The sequence below is a fragment of the Scyliorhinus torazame genome, unplaced genomic scaffold (genome assembly GCF_047496885.1).
Source record: "Scyliorhinus torazame isolate Kashiwa2021f unplaced genomic scaffold, sScyTor2.1 scaffold_988, whole genome shotgun sequence".
Lineage (NCBI taxonomy): Eukaryota > Metazoa > Chordata > Chondrichthyes > Carcharhiniformes > Scyliorhinidae > Scyliorhinus > Scyliorhinus torazame.
This window is the reverse complement of record NW_027308715.1, coordinates 20,885-39,586: the sequence shown is the minus strand read 5'-3', so window position 1 is coordinate 39,586 and position 18,702 is coordinate 20,885. Positions and strand designations below refer to the sequence as shown.

Sequence of the window (18,702 nt, the reverse complement as noted above, 5' to 3'; positions counted from 1 at the left end):
TTACAGTGAGGGGTGCGGGATATATCAGTGTTACAGAGAGGGGTGTGGGATATATCAGTGTTACAGTGAGGGGTGTGGGGTATATCAGTGTTACAGTGAGGGGTGTGGGGTATATCAGAGTGTTACAGTGAGGGGTGTGGGATATATCAGTGTTACAGAGAGGGGTGTGGGATATATCAGTGTTACAGTGAGGGGTGTGGGGTATATCAGTGTTACAGTGAGGGGTGTGGGGTATATCAGAGTGTTACAGTGAGGGGTGTGGGTATATCAGAGTGTTAAAGTGAGGGGTGTGGGGTATATCAGAGTGTTACAGTGAGGGGTGTGGGATATATCAGAGTGTTACAGTGAGGGGTGTGGGATATATCAGACTGTTACAGTGAGGGGTGTGGGATATATCAGTGTTACAGTGAGGGGTGTGTGACATATAAGAGTGTTAAAGTGAGGGGTGTGGGATATATCAGAGTGTTACAGTGAGGGGTGTGGGGTAAATCAGTGTTACAGTGAGGGTGTGGGGTATATCAGAGTGTTACAGTGAGGGGTGTGGGATATATCAGAGTGTCACAGTGGGGGGTGTGGGATATATCAGTGTTACAGTGAGGGGTGTGGGATATATCAGAGTGTTACAGTGAGGGGGGTGGGGTATATCAGTGTTACAGTGAGGGGTGTGGGATATATCAGTGTTACAGTGAGGGGTGTGGGGTATATCAGTGTTACAGTGAGGGGTGTGGGGTATGTCAGTGTTACAGTGAGGGGTGTGGGATATATCAGTGTTACAGAGAGGGGTGTGGGATATATCAGTGTTACAGTGAGGGGTGTGGGGTATATCAGTGTTACAGTGACGGGTGTGGGGTATATCAGAGTGTTACAGTGAGGGGTGTGGGTATATCAGAGTGTTAAAGTGAGGGGTGTGGGATATATCAGAGTGTTACAGTGAAGGGTGTGGGGTATATCAGAGTGTTACAGCGAGGTGAGTGGGATATATCAGAGGGTTACAGTGAGGGGTGTGGTGTATATCAGTGTTACAGTGAGGGGTGTGGGTATATCAGTGTTACAGTGAGGGGCTGGGTATATCAGAGTGTTACAGTGAGGGGTGTGGGTATATCAGAGTCTCACAGTGAGGGGTGTGGGGTATATCAGAATGTTACAGTGAGGGGTGTGGGGTATATCAGAGTGTTACAGTGAGGGGTGTGGGATATATCAGTGTTACAGTGAGGGATGTGGGGTATATCTGAGTGTTACAGTGAGGGGTGTGGGATATATCAGAGTGTTACAGTGAGGGGTGTGGGGATATATCAGTGTTACAGTGAGTGGTGTGGGGTATATCAGACTGTTACAGTGAGTGGTGTGGGGATATATCAGTGTTCCAGTGGGTGGTGTGGGGTATATCAGAGTGTTACAGTGAGAGGTGTGGGGATATATCAGTGTTACAATGAGTGGTGTGGGGTATATCAGAGTGTTACAGTGAGGGGTGTGGGGTATATCAGTGTTACAGTGAGGGGTGTGGGGTATATCAGTGTGTTACAGTGAGGGGTGTGGGGTATATCAGTGTTACAGTGAGGGGTGTGGGGTACATCAGAGTGTTACAGTGAGGGGTGTGGGGTATATCAGAGTGTTACAGTGAGGAGTGTGGGGTATATCAGTGTTACAGTGAGGGGTGTGGGATATATCAGTGTTACAGAGAGGGTTTGTGTGGTATATCAGAGTGTTACAGTGAGGGGTGTGGGGTATATCAGTGTTACAGTGAGGGGTGTGGGGTATATCAGTGTTACAGTGAGGGGTGTGGGGTGTATCAGTGTTACAGTGAGGGGTGTGGGATATATCAGTGTTACAGTGAGGGGTGTGGGGTATATCAAAGTGTTACAGTGAGGGGTTGTGGGGTATATCAGAATGTTACAGTGAGGGGTTGTGGGGTATATCAGAGTGTTACAGTGAGGGGTGTGGGGTATATCAGTATTACAGTGAGGGGTGTGGGGTATATCAGAGTGTTACACTGAGGGGTGTGGGGTATATCAGAGTGTGACAGTGAGGGGTGTGGGGTATATCAGAGTGTTACCGTGAAGGGTGTGGGGTATATCAGAGTGTTACAGTGAGGGGTGTGGGTATATCGGAGTGTTACAGTGAGGGGTGTGGGATATATCAGTGTTACAGTGAGGGGTGTGGGGTATATCAGTGTTACAGTGAGGGTGTGGGGTATATCAGAGTGTTACAGTGAGGGATGTGGGTATATCGGAGTGTTACAGTGAGGGGTGTGGGGTATATCAGAGTGTTACCGTGAAGGGTGTGGGGTATATCAGAGTGTTACAGTGAGGGGTGTGGGTATATCGGAGTGTTACACTGAGGGGTGTGGGATATATCAGTGTTACAGTGAGGGGTGCGGGGTATATCAGAGTGTTACAGTGAGGGGTGTGGGGTATATCAGTGTTACAGCGAGGGTGTGGGGTATATCAGAGTGTTACAGTGAGGGATGTGGGTATATCGGAGTGTTACAGTGAGGGGTGTGGGGTATATCAGAGTGTTACATTGAGGGGTGTGGGGTATATCAGTGTTACAGTGAGGGGTGTGGGATATATCAGTGTTACAGTGAGTGGTGTGGGGTATATCAGAGTGTTACAGTGAGGGGTGTGGGGTACATCAGTGTTACAGTGAGGGGTGTGGGGTATATCAGTCTGTTACAGTGAGGGGTGTGGGGTATATCAGTGTTACAGTGAGGGGTGTGGGGTATATCAGAGTGTTACAGTGAGGGGTGTGGGGTATATCAGAGTGTTACAGTGAGGAGTGTGGGGTATATCAGTGTTACAGTGAGGGGTGTGGGATATATCAGTGTTACAGTGAGGGGTGTGAGGTATATCAGTGTTACAGTGAGGGGTGTGGGGTATATCAGTGTTACAGTGAGGGGTCTGGGCTTTATCAGAGTGTTACAGAGAGGGGTTGTGTGGTATATCAGAGTGTTACAGTGAGGGGTGTGGGGTATATCAGTGTTACAGTGAGGGGTGTGGGGTATATCAGTGTTACAGTGAGGGGTGTGGGGTATATCAGTGTTACAGTGAGGGGTGTGGGATATATCAGTGTTACAGTGAGGGGTGTGGGGTATATCAGTGTTACAGTGAGGGGTATGGGGTATATCAGTGTTACAGTGAGGGGTGTGGGGTATATTAGTGTTAAAGTGAGGGGTGTGGGGTATATCAGTGTTACAGTGAGGGGTGTGGGGTATATCAAAGTGTTACAGTGAGGGGTTGTGGGGTATATCAGAATGTTACAGTGAGGGGTTGTGGGGTATATCAGAGTGTTACAGTGAGGGGTGTGGGGTATATCAGTATTACAGTGAGGGGTGTGGGGTATATCAGAGTGTTACACTGAGGGGTGTGGGGTATATCAGAGTGTGACAGTGAGGGGTGTGGGGGTTATCAGAGTGTTACCGTGAAGGGTGTTGGGTATATCAGAGTGTTACAGTGAGGGGTGTGGGTATATCGGAGTGTTACAGTGAGGGGTGTGGGATATATCAGTGTTACAGTGAGGGGTGCGAGGTATATCAGAGTGTCACAGTGAGGGGTGTGGGGTATATCAGTGTTACAGTGAGGGTGTGGGGTATATCAGAGTGTTACAGTGAGGGATGTGGGTATATCGGAGTGTTACAGTGAGGGTTGTGGGGTATATCAGAGTGTTACATTGAGGGGTGTGGGGTATATCAGTGTTACAGTGAGGGGTGTGGGATATATCAGTGTTACAAAGAGGGGTGTGGGATATATCCGTGTTACAGTGAGGGGTGTGGGGTATATCAGTGTTACAGTGAGGGGTGTGGGGTATATCAGTGTTACAGTGAGGGGTGTGGGGTATATCAAAGTGTTACAGTGAGGGGTTGTGGGGTATATCAGAGTGTTACAGTGAGGGGTTGTGGGGTATATCAGAGTGTTACAGTGAGGGGTGTGGGGTATATCAGTGTTACAGTGAGGGGTGTGGGGTATATCAGAGTGTGACAGTGAGGGGTGTGGGGTATATCAGAGTGTTACCGTGAAGGGTGTGGGGTATATCAGAGTGTTACAGTGAGGGGTGTGGGTATATCGGAGTGTTACAGTGAGGGGTGTGGGATATATCAGTGTTACAGTGAGGGGTGCGGGGTATATCAGAGTGTTACAGTGAGGGGTGTGGGGTATATCAGTGTTACAGCGAGGGTGTGGGGTATATCAGAGTGTTACAGTGAGGGATGTGGGTATATCGGAGTGTTACAGTGAGGGGTGTGGGGTATATCAGAGTGACATTGAGGGGTGTGGGGTATATCAGTGTTACAGTGAGGGGTGCGGGATATATCAGTGTTACAGAGAGGGGTGTGGGATATATCAGTGTTACAGTGAGGGGTGTGGGGTATATCAGTGTTACAGTGAGGGGTGTGGGGTATATCAGAGTGTTACAGTGAGGGGTGTGGGATATATCAGTGTTACAGAGAGGGGTGTGGGATATATCAGTGTTACAGTGAGGGGTGTGGGGTATATCAGTGTTACAGTGAGGGGTGTGGGGTATATCAGAGTGTTACAGTGAGGGGTGTGGGTATATCAGAGTGTTAAAGTGAGGGGTGTGGGGTATATCAGAGTGTTACAGTGAGGGGTGTGGGATATATCAGAGTGTTACAGTGAGGGGTGTGGGATATATCAGACTGTTACAGTGAGGGGTGTGGGATATATCAGTGTTACAGTGAGGGGTGTGTGACATATAAGAGTGTTAAAGTGAGGGGTGTGGGATATATCAGAGTGTTACAGTGAGGGGTGTGGGGTAAATCAGTGTTACAGTGAGGGTGTGGGGTATATCAGAGTGTTACAGTGAGGGGTGTGGGATATATCAGAGTGTCACAGTGGGGGGTGTGGGATATATCAGTGTTACAGTGAGGGGTGTGGGATATATCAGAGTTTTACAGTGAGGGGGGTGGGGTATATCAGTGTTACAGTGAGGGGTGTGGGATATATCAGTGTTACAGTGAGGGGTGTGGGGTATATCAGTGTTACAGTGAGGGGTGTGGGGTATGTCAGTGTTACAGTGAGGGGTGTGGGATATATCAGTGTTACAGAGAGGGGTGTGGGATATATCAGTGTTACAGTGAGGGGTGTGGGGTATATCAGTGTTACAGTGACGGGTGTGGGGTATATCAGAGTGTTACAGTGAGGGGTGTGGGTATATCAGAGTGTTAAAGTGAGGGGTGTGGGATATATCAGAGTGTTACAGTGAAGGGTGTGGGGTATATCAGAGTGTTACAGCGAGGTGAGTGGGATATATCAGAGGGTTACAGTGAGGGGTGTGGTGTATATCAGTGTTACAGTGAGGGGTGTGGGTATATCAGTGTTACAGTGAGGGGCTGGGTATATCAGAGTGTTACAGTGAGGGGTGTGGGTATATCAGAGTCTCACAGTGAGGGGTGTGGGGTATATCAGAATGTTACAGTGAGGGGTGTGGGGTATATCAGAGTGTTACAGTGAGGGGTGTGGGATATATCAGTGTTACAGTGAGGGATGTGGGGTATATCTGAGTGTTACAGTGAGGGGTGTGGGATATATCAGAGTGTTACAGTGAGGGGTGTGGGCTATATCAGAGTGTTACAGTGAGGGGTGTGGGGTATATCAGTGTGTTACAGTGAGGGGTGTGGGGTATATCAGAGTGTTACAGTGAGGGGTGTGGGGTATATCAGTATTACAGTGAGGGGTGTGGTGTATATCAGAGTGTTACAGTGAGGGGTGTGGGTATATCAGTGTTACAGTGAGGGGTGTGGGATATATCAGAGTGTTACAGTGAGGGGTGTGGTGTATATCATTGTTACAGTGAGGGGTGTGGGATATATCAGAGTGTTACAGTGAGGGGTGTGGGGTATATCAGTGTTACAGTGAGGGGTGTGGGATATATCAGAGTGTTACAGTGAGGGGTGTGGGTATATCAGAGTGTTACAGTGAGGGGTGTGGGTATATCAGAGTGTTACAGTGAGGGGTGTGGGATATATCAGAGCGTTACAGTGAGGGATGTGGGATATATCAGAGTGTTACAGTGAGGGGTGTGGGATATATCAGATTGTTACAGTGAGGGGTGTGGGATATATCAGAGTGTTACAGTGAGGGGTGTGGGACATATAAGTGTTACAGTGAGGGGTGTGGGTATATCAGTATTACAGTGAGGGATGTGGGGTATATCAGTATTACAGTGAGGGGTGTGGGATATATCAGTGTTACTGTGAGGGGTGTGGGGTGTATCAGTGTTACAGTGAGGGGTGTGGGGTATATCAGTATTACAGTGAGGAGTGTGGGGTATATCAGTGTTACAGTGAGGAGTGTGGGGTATATCAGAGTGTTACAGTGAGGGGTGTGGGGTATATCAGTGTTACAGTGAGGGGTGTGGGATATATCAGAGTGTTACAGTGAGGGGTGTGGGGTATATCAGAGTGTTACAGTGAGGGGTGTGGGATATATCAGAGCGTTACAGTGAGGGGTGTGGGATATATCAGAGCGTTACAGTGAGGGGTGTGGGATATATCAGAGCGTTACAGTGAGGGATGTGGGATATATCAGAGTGTTACAGTGAGGGGTGTGGGATATATCAGATTGTTACAGTGAGGGGTGTGGGATATATCAGAGTGTTACAGTGAGGGGTGTGGGACATATAAGTGTTACAGTGAGGGGTGTGGGTATATCAGTATTACAGTGAGGGATGTGGGGTATATCAGTATTACAGTGAGGGGTGTGGGATATATCAGTGTTACTGTGAGGGGTGTGGGGTGTATCAGTGTTACAGTGAGGGGTGTGGGGTATATCAGTATTACAGTGAGGAGTGTGGGGTATATCAGTGTTACAGTGAGGAGTGTGGGGTATATCAGAGTGTTACAGTGAGGGGTGTGGGGTATATCAGTGTTACAGTGAGGGGTGTGGGATATATCAGAGTGTTACAGTGAGGGGTGTGGGGTATATCAGAGTGTTACAGTGAGGGGTGTGGGATATATCAGAGCGTTACAGTGAGGGGTGTGGGATATATCAGAGCGTTACAGTGAGGGGTGTGGGGTATATCAATGTCACTGTGAGGTGTGTGGCGTATATCAGTGTTACAGTGAGGGGTGCGGGATATATCAGAGTGTTACAGTGAGGGGTGTGGGATATATCAGAGTGTTACAGTGAGGGGTGTGGGGTATATCAGTGTTACAGTGAGGGGTGTGGGTATATCAGTGTTACAGTGAGGGGTGTGGGATATATCAGAGAGTTACAGTGAGGGGTGTGGGATATATCAGAGTGTTACAGTGAGGGGTGTGGGGTATATCAGTGTTACAGTGAGGGGTGTGGGTATATCAGTGTTACAGTGAGGGGTGTGTGACATATAAGAGTGTTAAAGTGAGGGGTGTGGGATATATCAGAGTGTTACAGTGAGGGGTGTGGGGTAAATCAGTGTTACAGTGAGGGTGTGGGGTATATCAGAGTGTTACAGTGAGGGGTGTGGGATATATCAGAGTGTCACAGTGGGGGGTGTGGGATATATCAGTGTTACAGTGAGGGGTGTGGGATATATCAGAGTGTTACAGTGAGGGGGGTGGGGTATATCAGTGTTACAGTGAGGGGTGTGGGATATATCAGTGTTACAGTGAGGGGTGTGGGGTATATCAGTGTTACAGTGAGGGGTGTGGGGTATGTCAGTGTTACAGTGAGGGGTGTGGGATATATCAGTGTTACAGAGAGGGGTGTGGGATATATCAGTGTTACAGTGAGGGGTGTGGGGTATATCAGTGTTACAGTGACGGGTGTGGGGTATATCAGAGTGTTACAGTGAGGGGTGTGGGTATATCAGAGTGTTAAAGTGAGGGGTGTGGGATATATCAGAGTGTTACAGTGAAGGGTGTGGGGTATATCAGAGTGTTACAGCGAGGTGAGTGGGATATATCAGAGGGTTACAGTGAGGGGTGTGGTGTATATCAGTGTTACAGTGAGGGGTGTGGGTATATCAGTGTTACAGTGAGGGGCTGGGTATATCAGAGTGTTACAGTGAGGGGTGTGGGTATATCAGAGTCTCACAGTGAGGGGTGTGGGGTATATCAGAATGTTACAGTGAGGGGTGTGGGGTATATCAGAGTGTTACAGTGAGGGGTGTGGGATATATCAGTGTTACAGTGAGGGATGTGGGGTATATCTGAGTGTTACAGTGAGGGGTGTGGGATATATCAGAGTGTTACAGTGAGGGGTGTGGGCTATATCAGAGTGTTACAGTGAGGGGTGTGGGGTATATCAGTGTGTTACAGTGAGGGGTGTGGGGTATATCAGAGTGTTACAGTGAGGGGTGTGGGGTATATCAGTATTACAGTGAGGGGTGTGGTGTATATCAGAGTGTTACAGTGAGGGGTGTGGGTATATCAGTGTTACAGTGAGGGGTGTGGGATATATCAGAGTGTTACAGTGAGGGGTGTGGTGTATATCATTGTTACAGTGAGGGGTGTGGGATATATCAGAGTGTTACAGTGAGGGGTGTGGGGTATATCAGTGTTACAGTGAGGGGTGTGGGATATATCAGAGTGTTACAGTGAGGGGTTTGGGTATATCAGAGTGTTACAGTGAGGGGTGTGGGATATATCAGAGCGTTACAGTGAGGGATGTGGGATATATCAGAGTGTTACAGTGAGGGGTGTGGGGTATATCAGTGTTACAGTGAGGGGTGTGGGTATATCAGTGTTACAGTGAGGGGTGTGGGATATATCAGAGTGTTACAGTGAGGGGTGTGGGATATATCAGAGTGTTACAGTGAGGGGTGTGGGGTATATCAGTGTTACAGTGAGGGGTGTGGGTATATCAGTATTACAGTGAGGGGTGTGGAGTATATCAGTGTTACAGTGAGGGGTGTGGGGTATATCAGTGTTACAGTGAGGGGTGTGGGTATATCAGTGTTACAGTGAGGGGTGTGGGATATATCAGAGTGTTACAGTGAGGGGTGTGGGATATATCAGAGTATTACAGTGAGGGGTGTGGGGTATATCAGTGTTACAGTGAGGGGTGTGGGGTATATCAGTGTTACAGTGAGGGGTGTGGGGTATATCAGTGTTACAGTGAGGGGTGTGGGGTATATCAGTGTTACAGGGAGGGGTGTGGGGTATATCAGTGTTACAGTGAGGGGTGTGGGATATATCAGTGTTACAGAGAGGGGTGTGGGGATCTATCAGAGTGTTATAGTCAGGGGTGTGGGGTATATCAGTGTTACAGTGAGGGGTGTGGGGTATATCAGAGTGTTACAGTGAGGGGTGTGGAGTACATCAGAGTGTTACAGTGAGGGGTGTGGAGTATATCAGAGTGTTACAGTGAGGGGTGTGGGGTATATCAGTGTTACAGTGAGGGGTGTGGGTATATCAGAGTGTTACAGTGAGGGGTGTGGAGTATATCAGAGTGTTACAGTGAGGGTTGTGGGATATGTAAGAGTGTTACAGTGAGGGGTGTGGACTTTATCAGTGTTACAGTGAGGGGTGTGGGATATATCAGAGTGTTATAGTGAGGAGTGTGGGATATATCAGAGTGTTACAGTGACGGGTGTGGGGTCTATCAGAGTGTTACAGTGAGGGGTGTGGGATATATCGGTGTTACAGTGAGGGGGTGGGGTATATCAGTGTTACAGTGAGAGGTGTGGGGTATATCAGTGTTACAGTGAGGGGTGTGGAGTATATCAGTGTTACAGTGAGGGGGGTGGGGTATATCAGAGTGTCACAGTGAGGGGTGTGGGATATATCAGAGTGTTACAGTGAGGGTTGTGGGGTATATCAGTGTTACAGTGAGGGGTGTGGAGTATATCAGTGTTACAGTGAGGGGTGTGGGGTATATCAGAGTGTTACAGTGAGGGGTGTGGGATATATCAGAGTGTTACAGTGAGGGGTGTGGGGTATATCAGTGTTACAGTGAGGGGTGTGGGGTATATCAGAGTGTTACAGTGAGGGGTGTGGGGTATGTCAGAGTGTTACAGTGAGGGGTGTGGTGTATATCAGAGTGTTACAGTGAGGGGTGTGGGATATATCAGAGTGTTACAGTGAAGGGCGTGGGGTATATCAGTGTTACAGCGAGCGGTGTGCGGTATATCAGTGTTAAAGCGAGAGGTTTGGGGTATATCAGTGTTACAGTGAGGGGGTGGGGTATATCAGTGTTACAGTGAAGGGTGTGGGGTATATCAGAGTGTTACAGTGAGGGGTGTGGGGTATATCAGAGTGTTACAGTGAGGGGTGTGGGATATATATGATTGTTACAGTGAGGAGTGTGGGATATATCAGTGTTACAGTGAGGGGGCGGGGTATATCAGTGTTACAGTGAAGGGTGTGGGGTATATCAGAGTGTTACAGTGAGGGGTGTGGGCTTTATCAGAGTGTTACAGAGAGGGGTTGTGTGGTATATCAGAGTGTTACAGTGAGGGGTGTGGGGTATATCAGTGTTACAGTGAGGGGTGTGGGGTATATCAGTGTTACAGTGAGGGGTGTGGGGTATATCAGTGTTACAGTGAGGGGTGTGGGATATATCAGTGTTACAGTGAGGGGTGTGGGGTATATCAGTGTTACAGTGAGGGGTATGGGGTATATCAGTGTTACAGTGAGGGGTGTGGGGTATATCAGTGTTACAGTGAGGGGTGTGGGGTATATCAGTGTTACAGTGAGGGGTGTGGGGTATATCAAAGTGTTACAGTGAGGGGTTGTGGGGTATATCAGAATGTTACAGTGAGGGGTTGTGGGGTATATCAGAGTGTTACAGTGAGGGGTATGGGGTATATCAGTATTACAGTGAGGGGTGTGGGGTATATCAGAGTGTTACACTGAGGGGTGTGGGGTATATCAGAGTGTGACAGTGAGGGGTGTGGGGTATATCAGAGTGTTACCGTGAAGGGTGTGGGGTATATCAGAGTGTTACAGTGAGGGGTGTGGGTATATCGGAGTGTTACAGTGAGGGGTGTGGGATATATCAGTGTTACAGTGAGGGGTGCGAGGTATATCAGAGTGTCACAGTGAGGGGTGTGGGGTATATCAGTGTTACAGTGAGGATGTGGGGTATATCAGAGTGTTACAGTGAGGGATGTGGGTATATCGGAGTGTTACAGTGAGGGGTGTGGGGTATATCAGAGTGTTACATTGAGGGGTGTGGGGTATATCAGTGTTACAGTGAGAGGTGTGGGATATATCAGTGTTACAAAGAGGGGTGTGGGATATATCCGTGTTACAGTGAGGGGTGTGGGGTATATCAGTGTTACAGTGAGGGGTGCGGGGTATATCAGTGTTACAGTGAGGGGTGTGGGGTATATCAAAGTGTTACAGTGAGGGGTTGTGGGGTATATCAGAGTGTTACAGTGAGGGGTTGTGGGGTATATCAGAGTGTTACAGTGAGGGGTGTGGGGTATATCAGTGTTACAGTGAGGGGTGTGGGGTATATCAGAGTGTGACAGTGAGGGGTGTGGGGTATATCAGAGTGTTACCGTGAAGGGTGTGGGGTATATCAGAGTGTTACAGTGAGGGGTGTGGGTATATCGGAGTGTTACAGTGAGGGGTGTGGGATATATCAGTGTTACAGTGAGGGGTGCGGGGTATATCAGAGTGTTACAGTGAGGGGTGTGGGGTATATCAGTGTTACAGCGAGGGTGTGGGGTATATCAGAGTGTTACAGTGAGGGATGTGGGTATATCGGAGTGTTACAGTGAGGGGTGTGGGGTATATCAGAGTGTTACATTGAGGGGTGTGGGGTATATCAGTGTTACAGTGAGGGGTGCGGGATATATCAGTGTTACAGAGAGGGGTGTGGGATATATCAGTGTTACAGTGAGGGGTGTGGGGTATATCAGTGTTACAGTGAGGGGTGTGGGGTATATCAGAGTGTTACAGTGAGGGGTGTGGGATATATCAGTGTTACAGAGAGGGGTGTGGGACATATCAGTGTTACAGTGAGGGGTGTGGGGTATATCAGTGTTACAGTGAGGGGTGTGGGGTATATCAGAGTGTTACAGTGAGGGGTGTGGGTATATCAGAGTGTTAAAGTGAGGGGTGTGGGGTATATCAGAGTGTTACAGTGAGGGGTGTGGGATATATCAGAGTGTTACAGTGAGGGGTGTGGGATATATCAGACTGTTACAGTGAGGGGTGTGGGATATATCAGTGTTACAGTGAGGGGTGTGTGACATATAAGAGTGTTAAAGTGAGGGGTGTGGGATATATCAGAATGTTATAATGAGGGGAGTGGGGTATATCAGTGTTACAGTGAGGGGTGTGTGGTATATCAGAGTGTTACAGTGAGGGGTGTGGGATATATCAGAGTGTTACAGTGAGGGGTGTGGGGTAAATCAGTGTTACAGTGAGGGTGTGGGGTATATCAGAGTGTTACAGTGAGGGGTGTGGGATATATCAGAGTGTCACAGTGGGGGGTGTGGGATATATCAGTGTTACAGTGAGGGGTGTAGGATATATCAGAGTGTTACAGTGAGGGGGTGGGGTATATCAGTGTTACAGTGAGGGGTGTGGGATATATCAGTGTTACAGTGAGGGGTGTGGGGTATATCAGTGTTACAGTGAGGGGTGTGGCATATATCAGTGTTACAGAGAGGGGTGTGGGATATATCAGTGTTACAGTGAGGGGTGTGGGGTATATCAGTGTTACTGTGACGGGTGTGGGGTATATCAGAGTGTTACAGTGAGGGGTGTGGGCTATATCAGAGTGTTACAGTGAGGGGTGTGGGATATATCAGTGTGTTACAGTGAGGGGTGTGGGGTATATCAGAGTGTTACAGTGAGGGGTGTGGGGTATATCAGTAATACAGTGAGGGGTGTGGGGTATATCAGAGTGTTACAGTGAGGGGTGTGGGTATATCAGTGTTACAGTGAGGGGTGTGGGATATATCAGAGTGTTACAGTGAGGGGTGTGGTGTATATCATTGTTACAGTGAGGGGTGTGGGATATATCAGAGCGTTACAGTGAGGGATGTGGGATATATCAGAGTGTTACAGTGAGGGGTGTGGGATATATCAGATTGTTACAGTGAGGGGTGTGGGATATATCAGAGTGTTACAGTGAGGGTTGTGGGATATATCAGTGTTACAGTGAGGGGTGTGGGTATATCAGTATTACAGTGAGGGGTGTGGGGTATATCAGTATTACAGTGAGGGGTGTGGGATATATCAGTGTTACTGTGAGGGGTGTGGGGTATATCAGTGTTACAGTGAGGGGTGTGGGGTATATCAGTATTACAGTGAGGAGTGTGGGGTATATCAGTGTTACAGTGAGGGGTGTGGGGTATATCAGAGTGTTACAGTGAGGGGTGTGGGGTATATCAGTGTTACAGTGAGGGGTGTGGGATATATCAGAGTGTTACAGTGAGGGGTGTGGGGTATATCAGAGTGTTACAGTGAGGGGTGTGGGATATATCAGAGCGTTACAGTGAGGGGTGTGGGATATATCAGAGCGTTACAGTGAGGGGTGTGGGGTATATCAATGTGACTGTGAGGTGTGTGGGGTATATCAGTGTTACAGTGAGGGGTGCGGGATATATCAGAGTGTTACAGTGAGGGGTGTGGGATATATCAGAGTGTTACAGTGAGGGGTGTGGGGTATATCAGTGTTACAGTGAGGGGTGTGGGTATATCAGTGTTACAGTGAGGGGTGTGGGATATATCAGAGTGTTACAGTGACGGGTGTGGGATATATCAGAGTGTTACAGTGAGGGGTGTGGGGTATATCAGTGTTACAGTGAGGGGTGTGGGTATATCAGTATTACAGTGAGGGGTGTGGAGTATATCAGTGTTACAGTGAGGGGTGTGGGGTATATCAGTGTTACAGTGAGGGGTGTGGGTATATCAGTGTTACAGTGAGGGGTGTGGGATATATCAGAGTGTTACAGTGAGGGGTGTGGGATATATCAGAGTGTTACAGTGAGGGGTGTGGGGTATATCAGTGTTACAGTGAGGGGTGTGGGGTATATCAGAGTGTTACAGTGAGGGGTATGGGGTATATCAGTGTTACAGTGAGGGGTGTGGGGTATATCAGTGTTACAGTGAGGGGTGTGGGGTATATCAGTGTTACAGGGAGGGGTGTGGGGTATATCAGTGTTACAGTGAGGGGTGTGGGATATATCAGTGTAACAGAGAGGGGTTTGGGGATCTATCAGAGTGTTATAGTCAGGGGTGTGGAGTACATCAGAGTGTTACAGTGAGGGGTGTGGAGTATATCAGAGTGTTACAGCACGGGGTTAGATAAAGAGTAAAGCTCCCTCTACACTGTCCCCATCAAACACTCCCAGGACAGTTACAGCACGGGGTTAGATACAGAGTAAAGCTCCCTCTACACTGTCCCCATCAAACACTCCCAGCACAGGGACAGCACGGGGTTAGATACAGAGTAAGCTCCCTCTACACAGTCCCCATCAAACACTCCCAGGACAGGTACAGCACAGGGTTAGATACAGAGTAAAGCTCCCTCTACACTGTCCCCATCAAACACTCCCAGCACAGGGACAGCACGGGGTTAGATACAGAGTAAAGCTCCCTCTACACTGTCCCCATCAAACACTCCCAGCACAGGGACAGCACGGGGTTAGATACAGAGTAAAGCTCCCTCTGCACTGTCCCCATCAAACACTCCCAGGACAGGTACAGCACGGGGTTAGATACAAAGTAAAGCTCCCTCTACACTGTCCCCATCAAACACTCCCAGCACAGGGACAGCACGGCGTTAGATACAGAGTAAAGCTCCCTCTACACAGTCCCCATCAAACACTCCCAGCACAGGGACAGCACGGGGTTAGATACAGAGTAAAACTCCCTCTATACTGTCCCCATCAAACACACCCAGGACAGGTACAGCACGGGGTTAGATACAGAGTAAAGCTCCCACTACACTGTCCCCATCAAACACTCCCAGGACAGGTACAGCACGGGGTTAGATACAGAGTAAAGCTCCCTCTATACTGTCCCCATCAAACACTCCCAGGACAGGTACAGCACGGGGTTAGATACAGAGTAAAGCTCCCTCTATACTGTCCCCATCAAACACTCCCAGGACAGGTACAGCACGGGTTTAGATACAGAGTAAAGCTCCCTCTACCCTGTCCCCATCAAACACTCCCAGGACAGGTACAGCACGGGGTTAGATAAAGAGTAAAGCTCCCTCTGCACTGTCCCCATCAAACACTCCCAGGACAGGTACAGCACGGGGTTAGATACAGAGTAAAGCTCCCTCTACACTGTCCACATCAAACACTCCCAGGACAGGTACAGCACAGGGTTAGATACAGAGTAACGCTCCCTCTGCACTGTCCCCATCAAACACTCCCAGGACAGGTACAGCTCGGGGTTCGATACAGAGTAAAGCTCCCTCTGCACTGTCCCCATCAAACACTCCCAGGACAGGTACAGCACGGGGTTAGATACAGAGTAAAGCTCCCTCTACACTGTCCCCATCAAACTCTCCCAGGACAGGTACAGCTCGGGGTTCGATACAGAGTAAAGCTCCCTCTGCACTGTCCCCATCAAACACTCCCCGGACAGGTACAGCACGGGGTTAGATACAGAGTAAAGCTCCCTCTACACTGTCCCCATCAAACACTCCTGGGACAGGTACAGCACGGGGTTAGATACAGAGTAAAACTCCCTCTACACTGTTGCCAAAACATTTCTCTTGACTCCCCTTCATGCCTGGCTGTCTCTCTGCTCTCCAGGTGCTGACCGGACTGTTACCTGCGACTCGGTGGTGGACGAGCACTTCCGGAGGAGCCTCGGCCGGGCCTACCAGCTGCCAGTTGGCGCCGCCAACTCCGTCTCCACCTCGGGCTCCGTGGACGACCATTTCGCCAAGGCCCTGGGCGAGAAGTGGCTCGAGATCAGAGGGGCCGGAGGCTCCAGCCCTGAGGCCTCCCCGTTGCCCGGCGACGAGACGCTTTCCGCCGAGCTGGCACTCACCCTCCTTTCCTAGGCCGCAGGCTCCGCGGGCCACAGGACTTTCCTCCCCCTCCCTCCTCGGCATAAAGCCCATCGGCCTCCCCCGATTGAGAATTGACAGCCCAGCAAACGCTGCAAGTGAAGGGGGCAAAGATACTTTGATAGCCGGGTCTCTGCTGAAGGTACGCTCACCTTCGAACATGGGCTATATTGACAGTGAGCAGTGCAGCTAGTATCATAGACATCTGACGCTGCCCTACGCTGCGTCAACACTGCCCCAAACACAAAAAGCCAAATCTTAAACCGAACATTCGCTTCTTTGAGACCAAGAGGTGTTACAACACCAATCACACTCTCCATTTCCTCTCCCTCTGCCCCGACGCACAGTGGCAGCCGTGTGCACCGTCTACAAGATGCACTGCGGCCACTCGCCAAGGCTCCTTCAACAAGCACCGCCCAAACCCACCATCTCTACCCCCGAGAAGGACGAGGGCAGCAGACGCCACGGGGAACACCCACCGCTGGCAAGTCCCCCCCCCCCCACCTTGGGTAAGGTGGGTTCGTTTGGAGGTGCCCATGCCTCCTCCGACGTCGCCTACGCCAGTCACCCGACAGGCGTACGGTGCTCCAGCGGTGGGCGGAGAGGTTCGATCTCCCCCACCGATTTTCTCCCCCACCGAGCGTTTCCGTGGTGTGCCACGCACTGAGTTCTGGGACGGAGCACTGGCCAGGTATGACCGTGCGGATCCGATTCCCGGGAGGATGTGCTGGTTGAGTTGTTTTTTTCAATGGCGGATCTCAGAGTCATTCTCTCGTCAAAGCAAATCCCTCTATTCACCCCCGGCAGGAACGGGTCGCCCGGGGAACCGGGATGCTGAGGTTCCGACATCAGCTTGACACATGGGTACGGCCAAGAAGCAACCTCCACCCCAGGAGGCCAGGTCGAAGGTCCACCTCTACACCTTTCCTGGAGTAATTATTCCAGGTAACACTTCCCCCCTTCACGGCGAATCTGCCTCAATCTCCCCTCGGGAAGGGCGTGGGTGAGCCGCCATCTTGAACCCGCTGCCGTCCCCGTGTGATGTAGGTGCACCCACAGTGCTGTTAGGGAGGGAGTTCCAGGATTCTGACCCGGCGACAGTGAAGGAACGGCCGATGTATTTCCAAGTTGGGATGGTGTGTGTGTGTGTGGTGGGAGGGGGAGGCGGGGCGGGGGGGGGGGGGGGGGGGGGGGGGGGGGGGAAAGAGAGCTTGGAGGGGAAGGCTAACGGTAAACAGTGTTCCCCATGGCGTCTGCTGCCCTCGTCCTTCTCGGGGGTAGAGGTGGCGGGTTTGAGCGGTGCTTGTCGAAGGAGCCTTGGCAAGTGGCTGCCGTGCATCTTGTAGACGGTGCACACGGCTGCCGCTGTGCGTCGGGGGGTGGGGGGAGTGGGTGTTGATGGTGGGGGTTAGCGTGTCGATCGAGCGGGGGGGAAGGGCCGCTTTGTCCTGGGTGGTGTCGAGCTTCTCGAGTGTTGTTGGAGCCGCGCTCATCCAGGCGAGTGGGAGAGTCCATCACACTCCTGACTTGTGTCCTTGTAGATGGTGGACAGGCTTTGGGGGGAGTCAGGAGGTGAGTTACTCTCCGCAGGATTCCCAGCCTCTGGCCTGCTCTGGTAGCCACAGTATTTATACGGCTGGGTCCAGTTCAGTTTCTGATCAATGGTAACCCCCAGGATGTTGAGTGTGAGGGATTCAGCGATGGTAATGCCAGTGAATGTCATGGGGCAATGGTTAGATCTTCTCTTGTCGGAGACGGTCATTGCCGGGCACTCGTGTGGTGTGAATGTAACTTGCCCCTTGTCAGCCCCGAGCCCGGATATTGCCCCGGTCTTGCTGCATTTGGACGACAGCTTCAGTGTCTGAGGAGTCGCGAATGGTGCTGAACATTGTGCAGTCGCCCGCAAACATCCCCACGTCTGACCCTATGATGGAAGGGAGGACATTGATGAAGCAGCTGAAGATGGTTAGGGCCGAGGACACCACCCTGAGGACCTCCTGCAGTGATGTCCTGGAGCGGAGATGATTGACCTCCAACCACCACAACCATCTTCCTTTGTGCCGGGAATGACTCCAACCAGCGAAAAATTTACCCTGATTCCCATTGACTCCAGTTTAACTCGGGCTCCTTGATGTCACACTCGGTTAAATGCTGCCTTGATGTCGAGGGCAGTCACTCTCACCTCATCAGGGGGATTATGCTGTCGCAAAATGGCTACCGTCGCGGCGGACTGTGTGCAGCGCTCTGGGGATTGCCTGAGGGGCATCCGGAGGTACAGAAACGCCAGTTCCACCTTCGCTACAAAGCCGCGAGGAAACGACTGTTTCTTTTTCAGCTGGAAGAATCCGGCTGCTCCGCTGAATGCATCAGTGATCGCTGAGGGAAAAGTCCTGTCAACGTAGCGATGGAAGAGAAAGCTAAGGAACGGTACGGCTCCCCACCTGTCCAAAAACCCGAGAGCCGGGACAGGGAGCGTGCTCTGTCATCGCAGAGGTACATCCAAGCCCCAGTCCGGCGAACACGCCAAAGTGGTCTTTCAATATCCCACAATATTCACGACTGGCTTGTGCTGGGGATTTGTAAGATAGGCATCATGGCACTTTTGACAATTAAAGCTGTTTCTATTTCAAGTGATTTCAACAGTTATTTCTGTGAAATGTTTGGAACACAAATGGATTGCAATCTGGGACCCCTTCCCATTCACTCATCCTGCACACAATCCCAATCCCAAACATCTTCCCATTCACTCCCACTGTGCACAATCCCAATGGTCCCAAACCCC

The 18,702-nt window shown here is 50.2% G+C and overlaps 1 protein-coding gene across 1 annotated transcript in view; it reads left to right on the top strand.

Moving 5' to 3' along the window:
* Nucleotides 1-17,069, top strand: part of LOC140406895 (transcription cofactor vestigial-like protein 4) — a 52,333-nt gene extending 35,264 nt beyond the window's left edge. Inside the window, exon 3 of the mRNA XM_072494763.1 lies at nt 15,661-17,069. Coding sequence (XP_072350864.1) covers nt 15,661-15,914 — 254 coding nt within the window. The 3' untranslated portion in view covers nt 15,915-17,069. The remainder of the gene's footprint in view (nt 1-15,660) is intronic.
* The last annotated feature ends 1,633 nt before the right edge of the window (nt 17,070-18,702 follow it).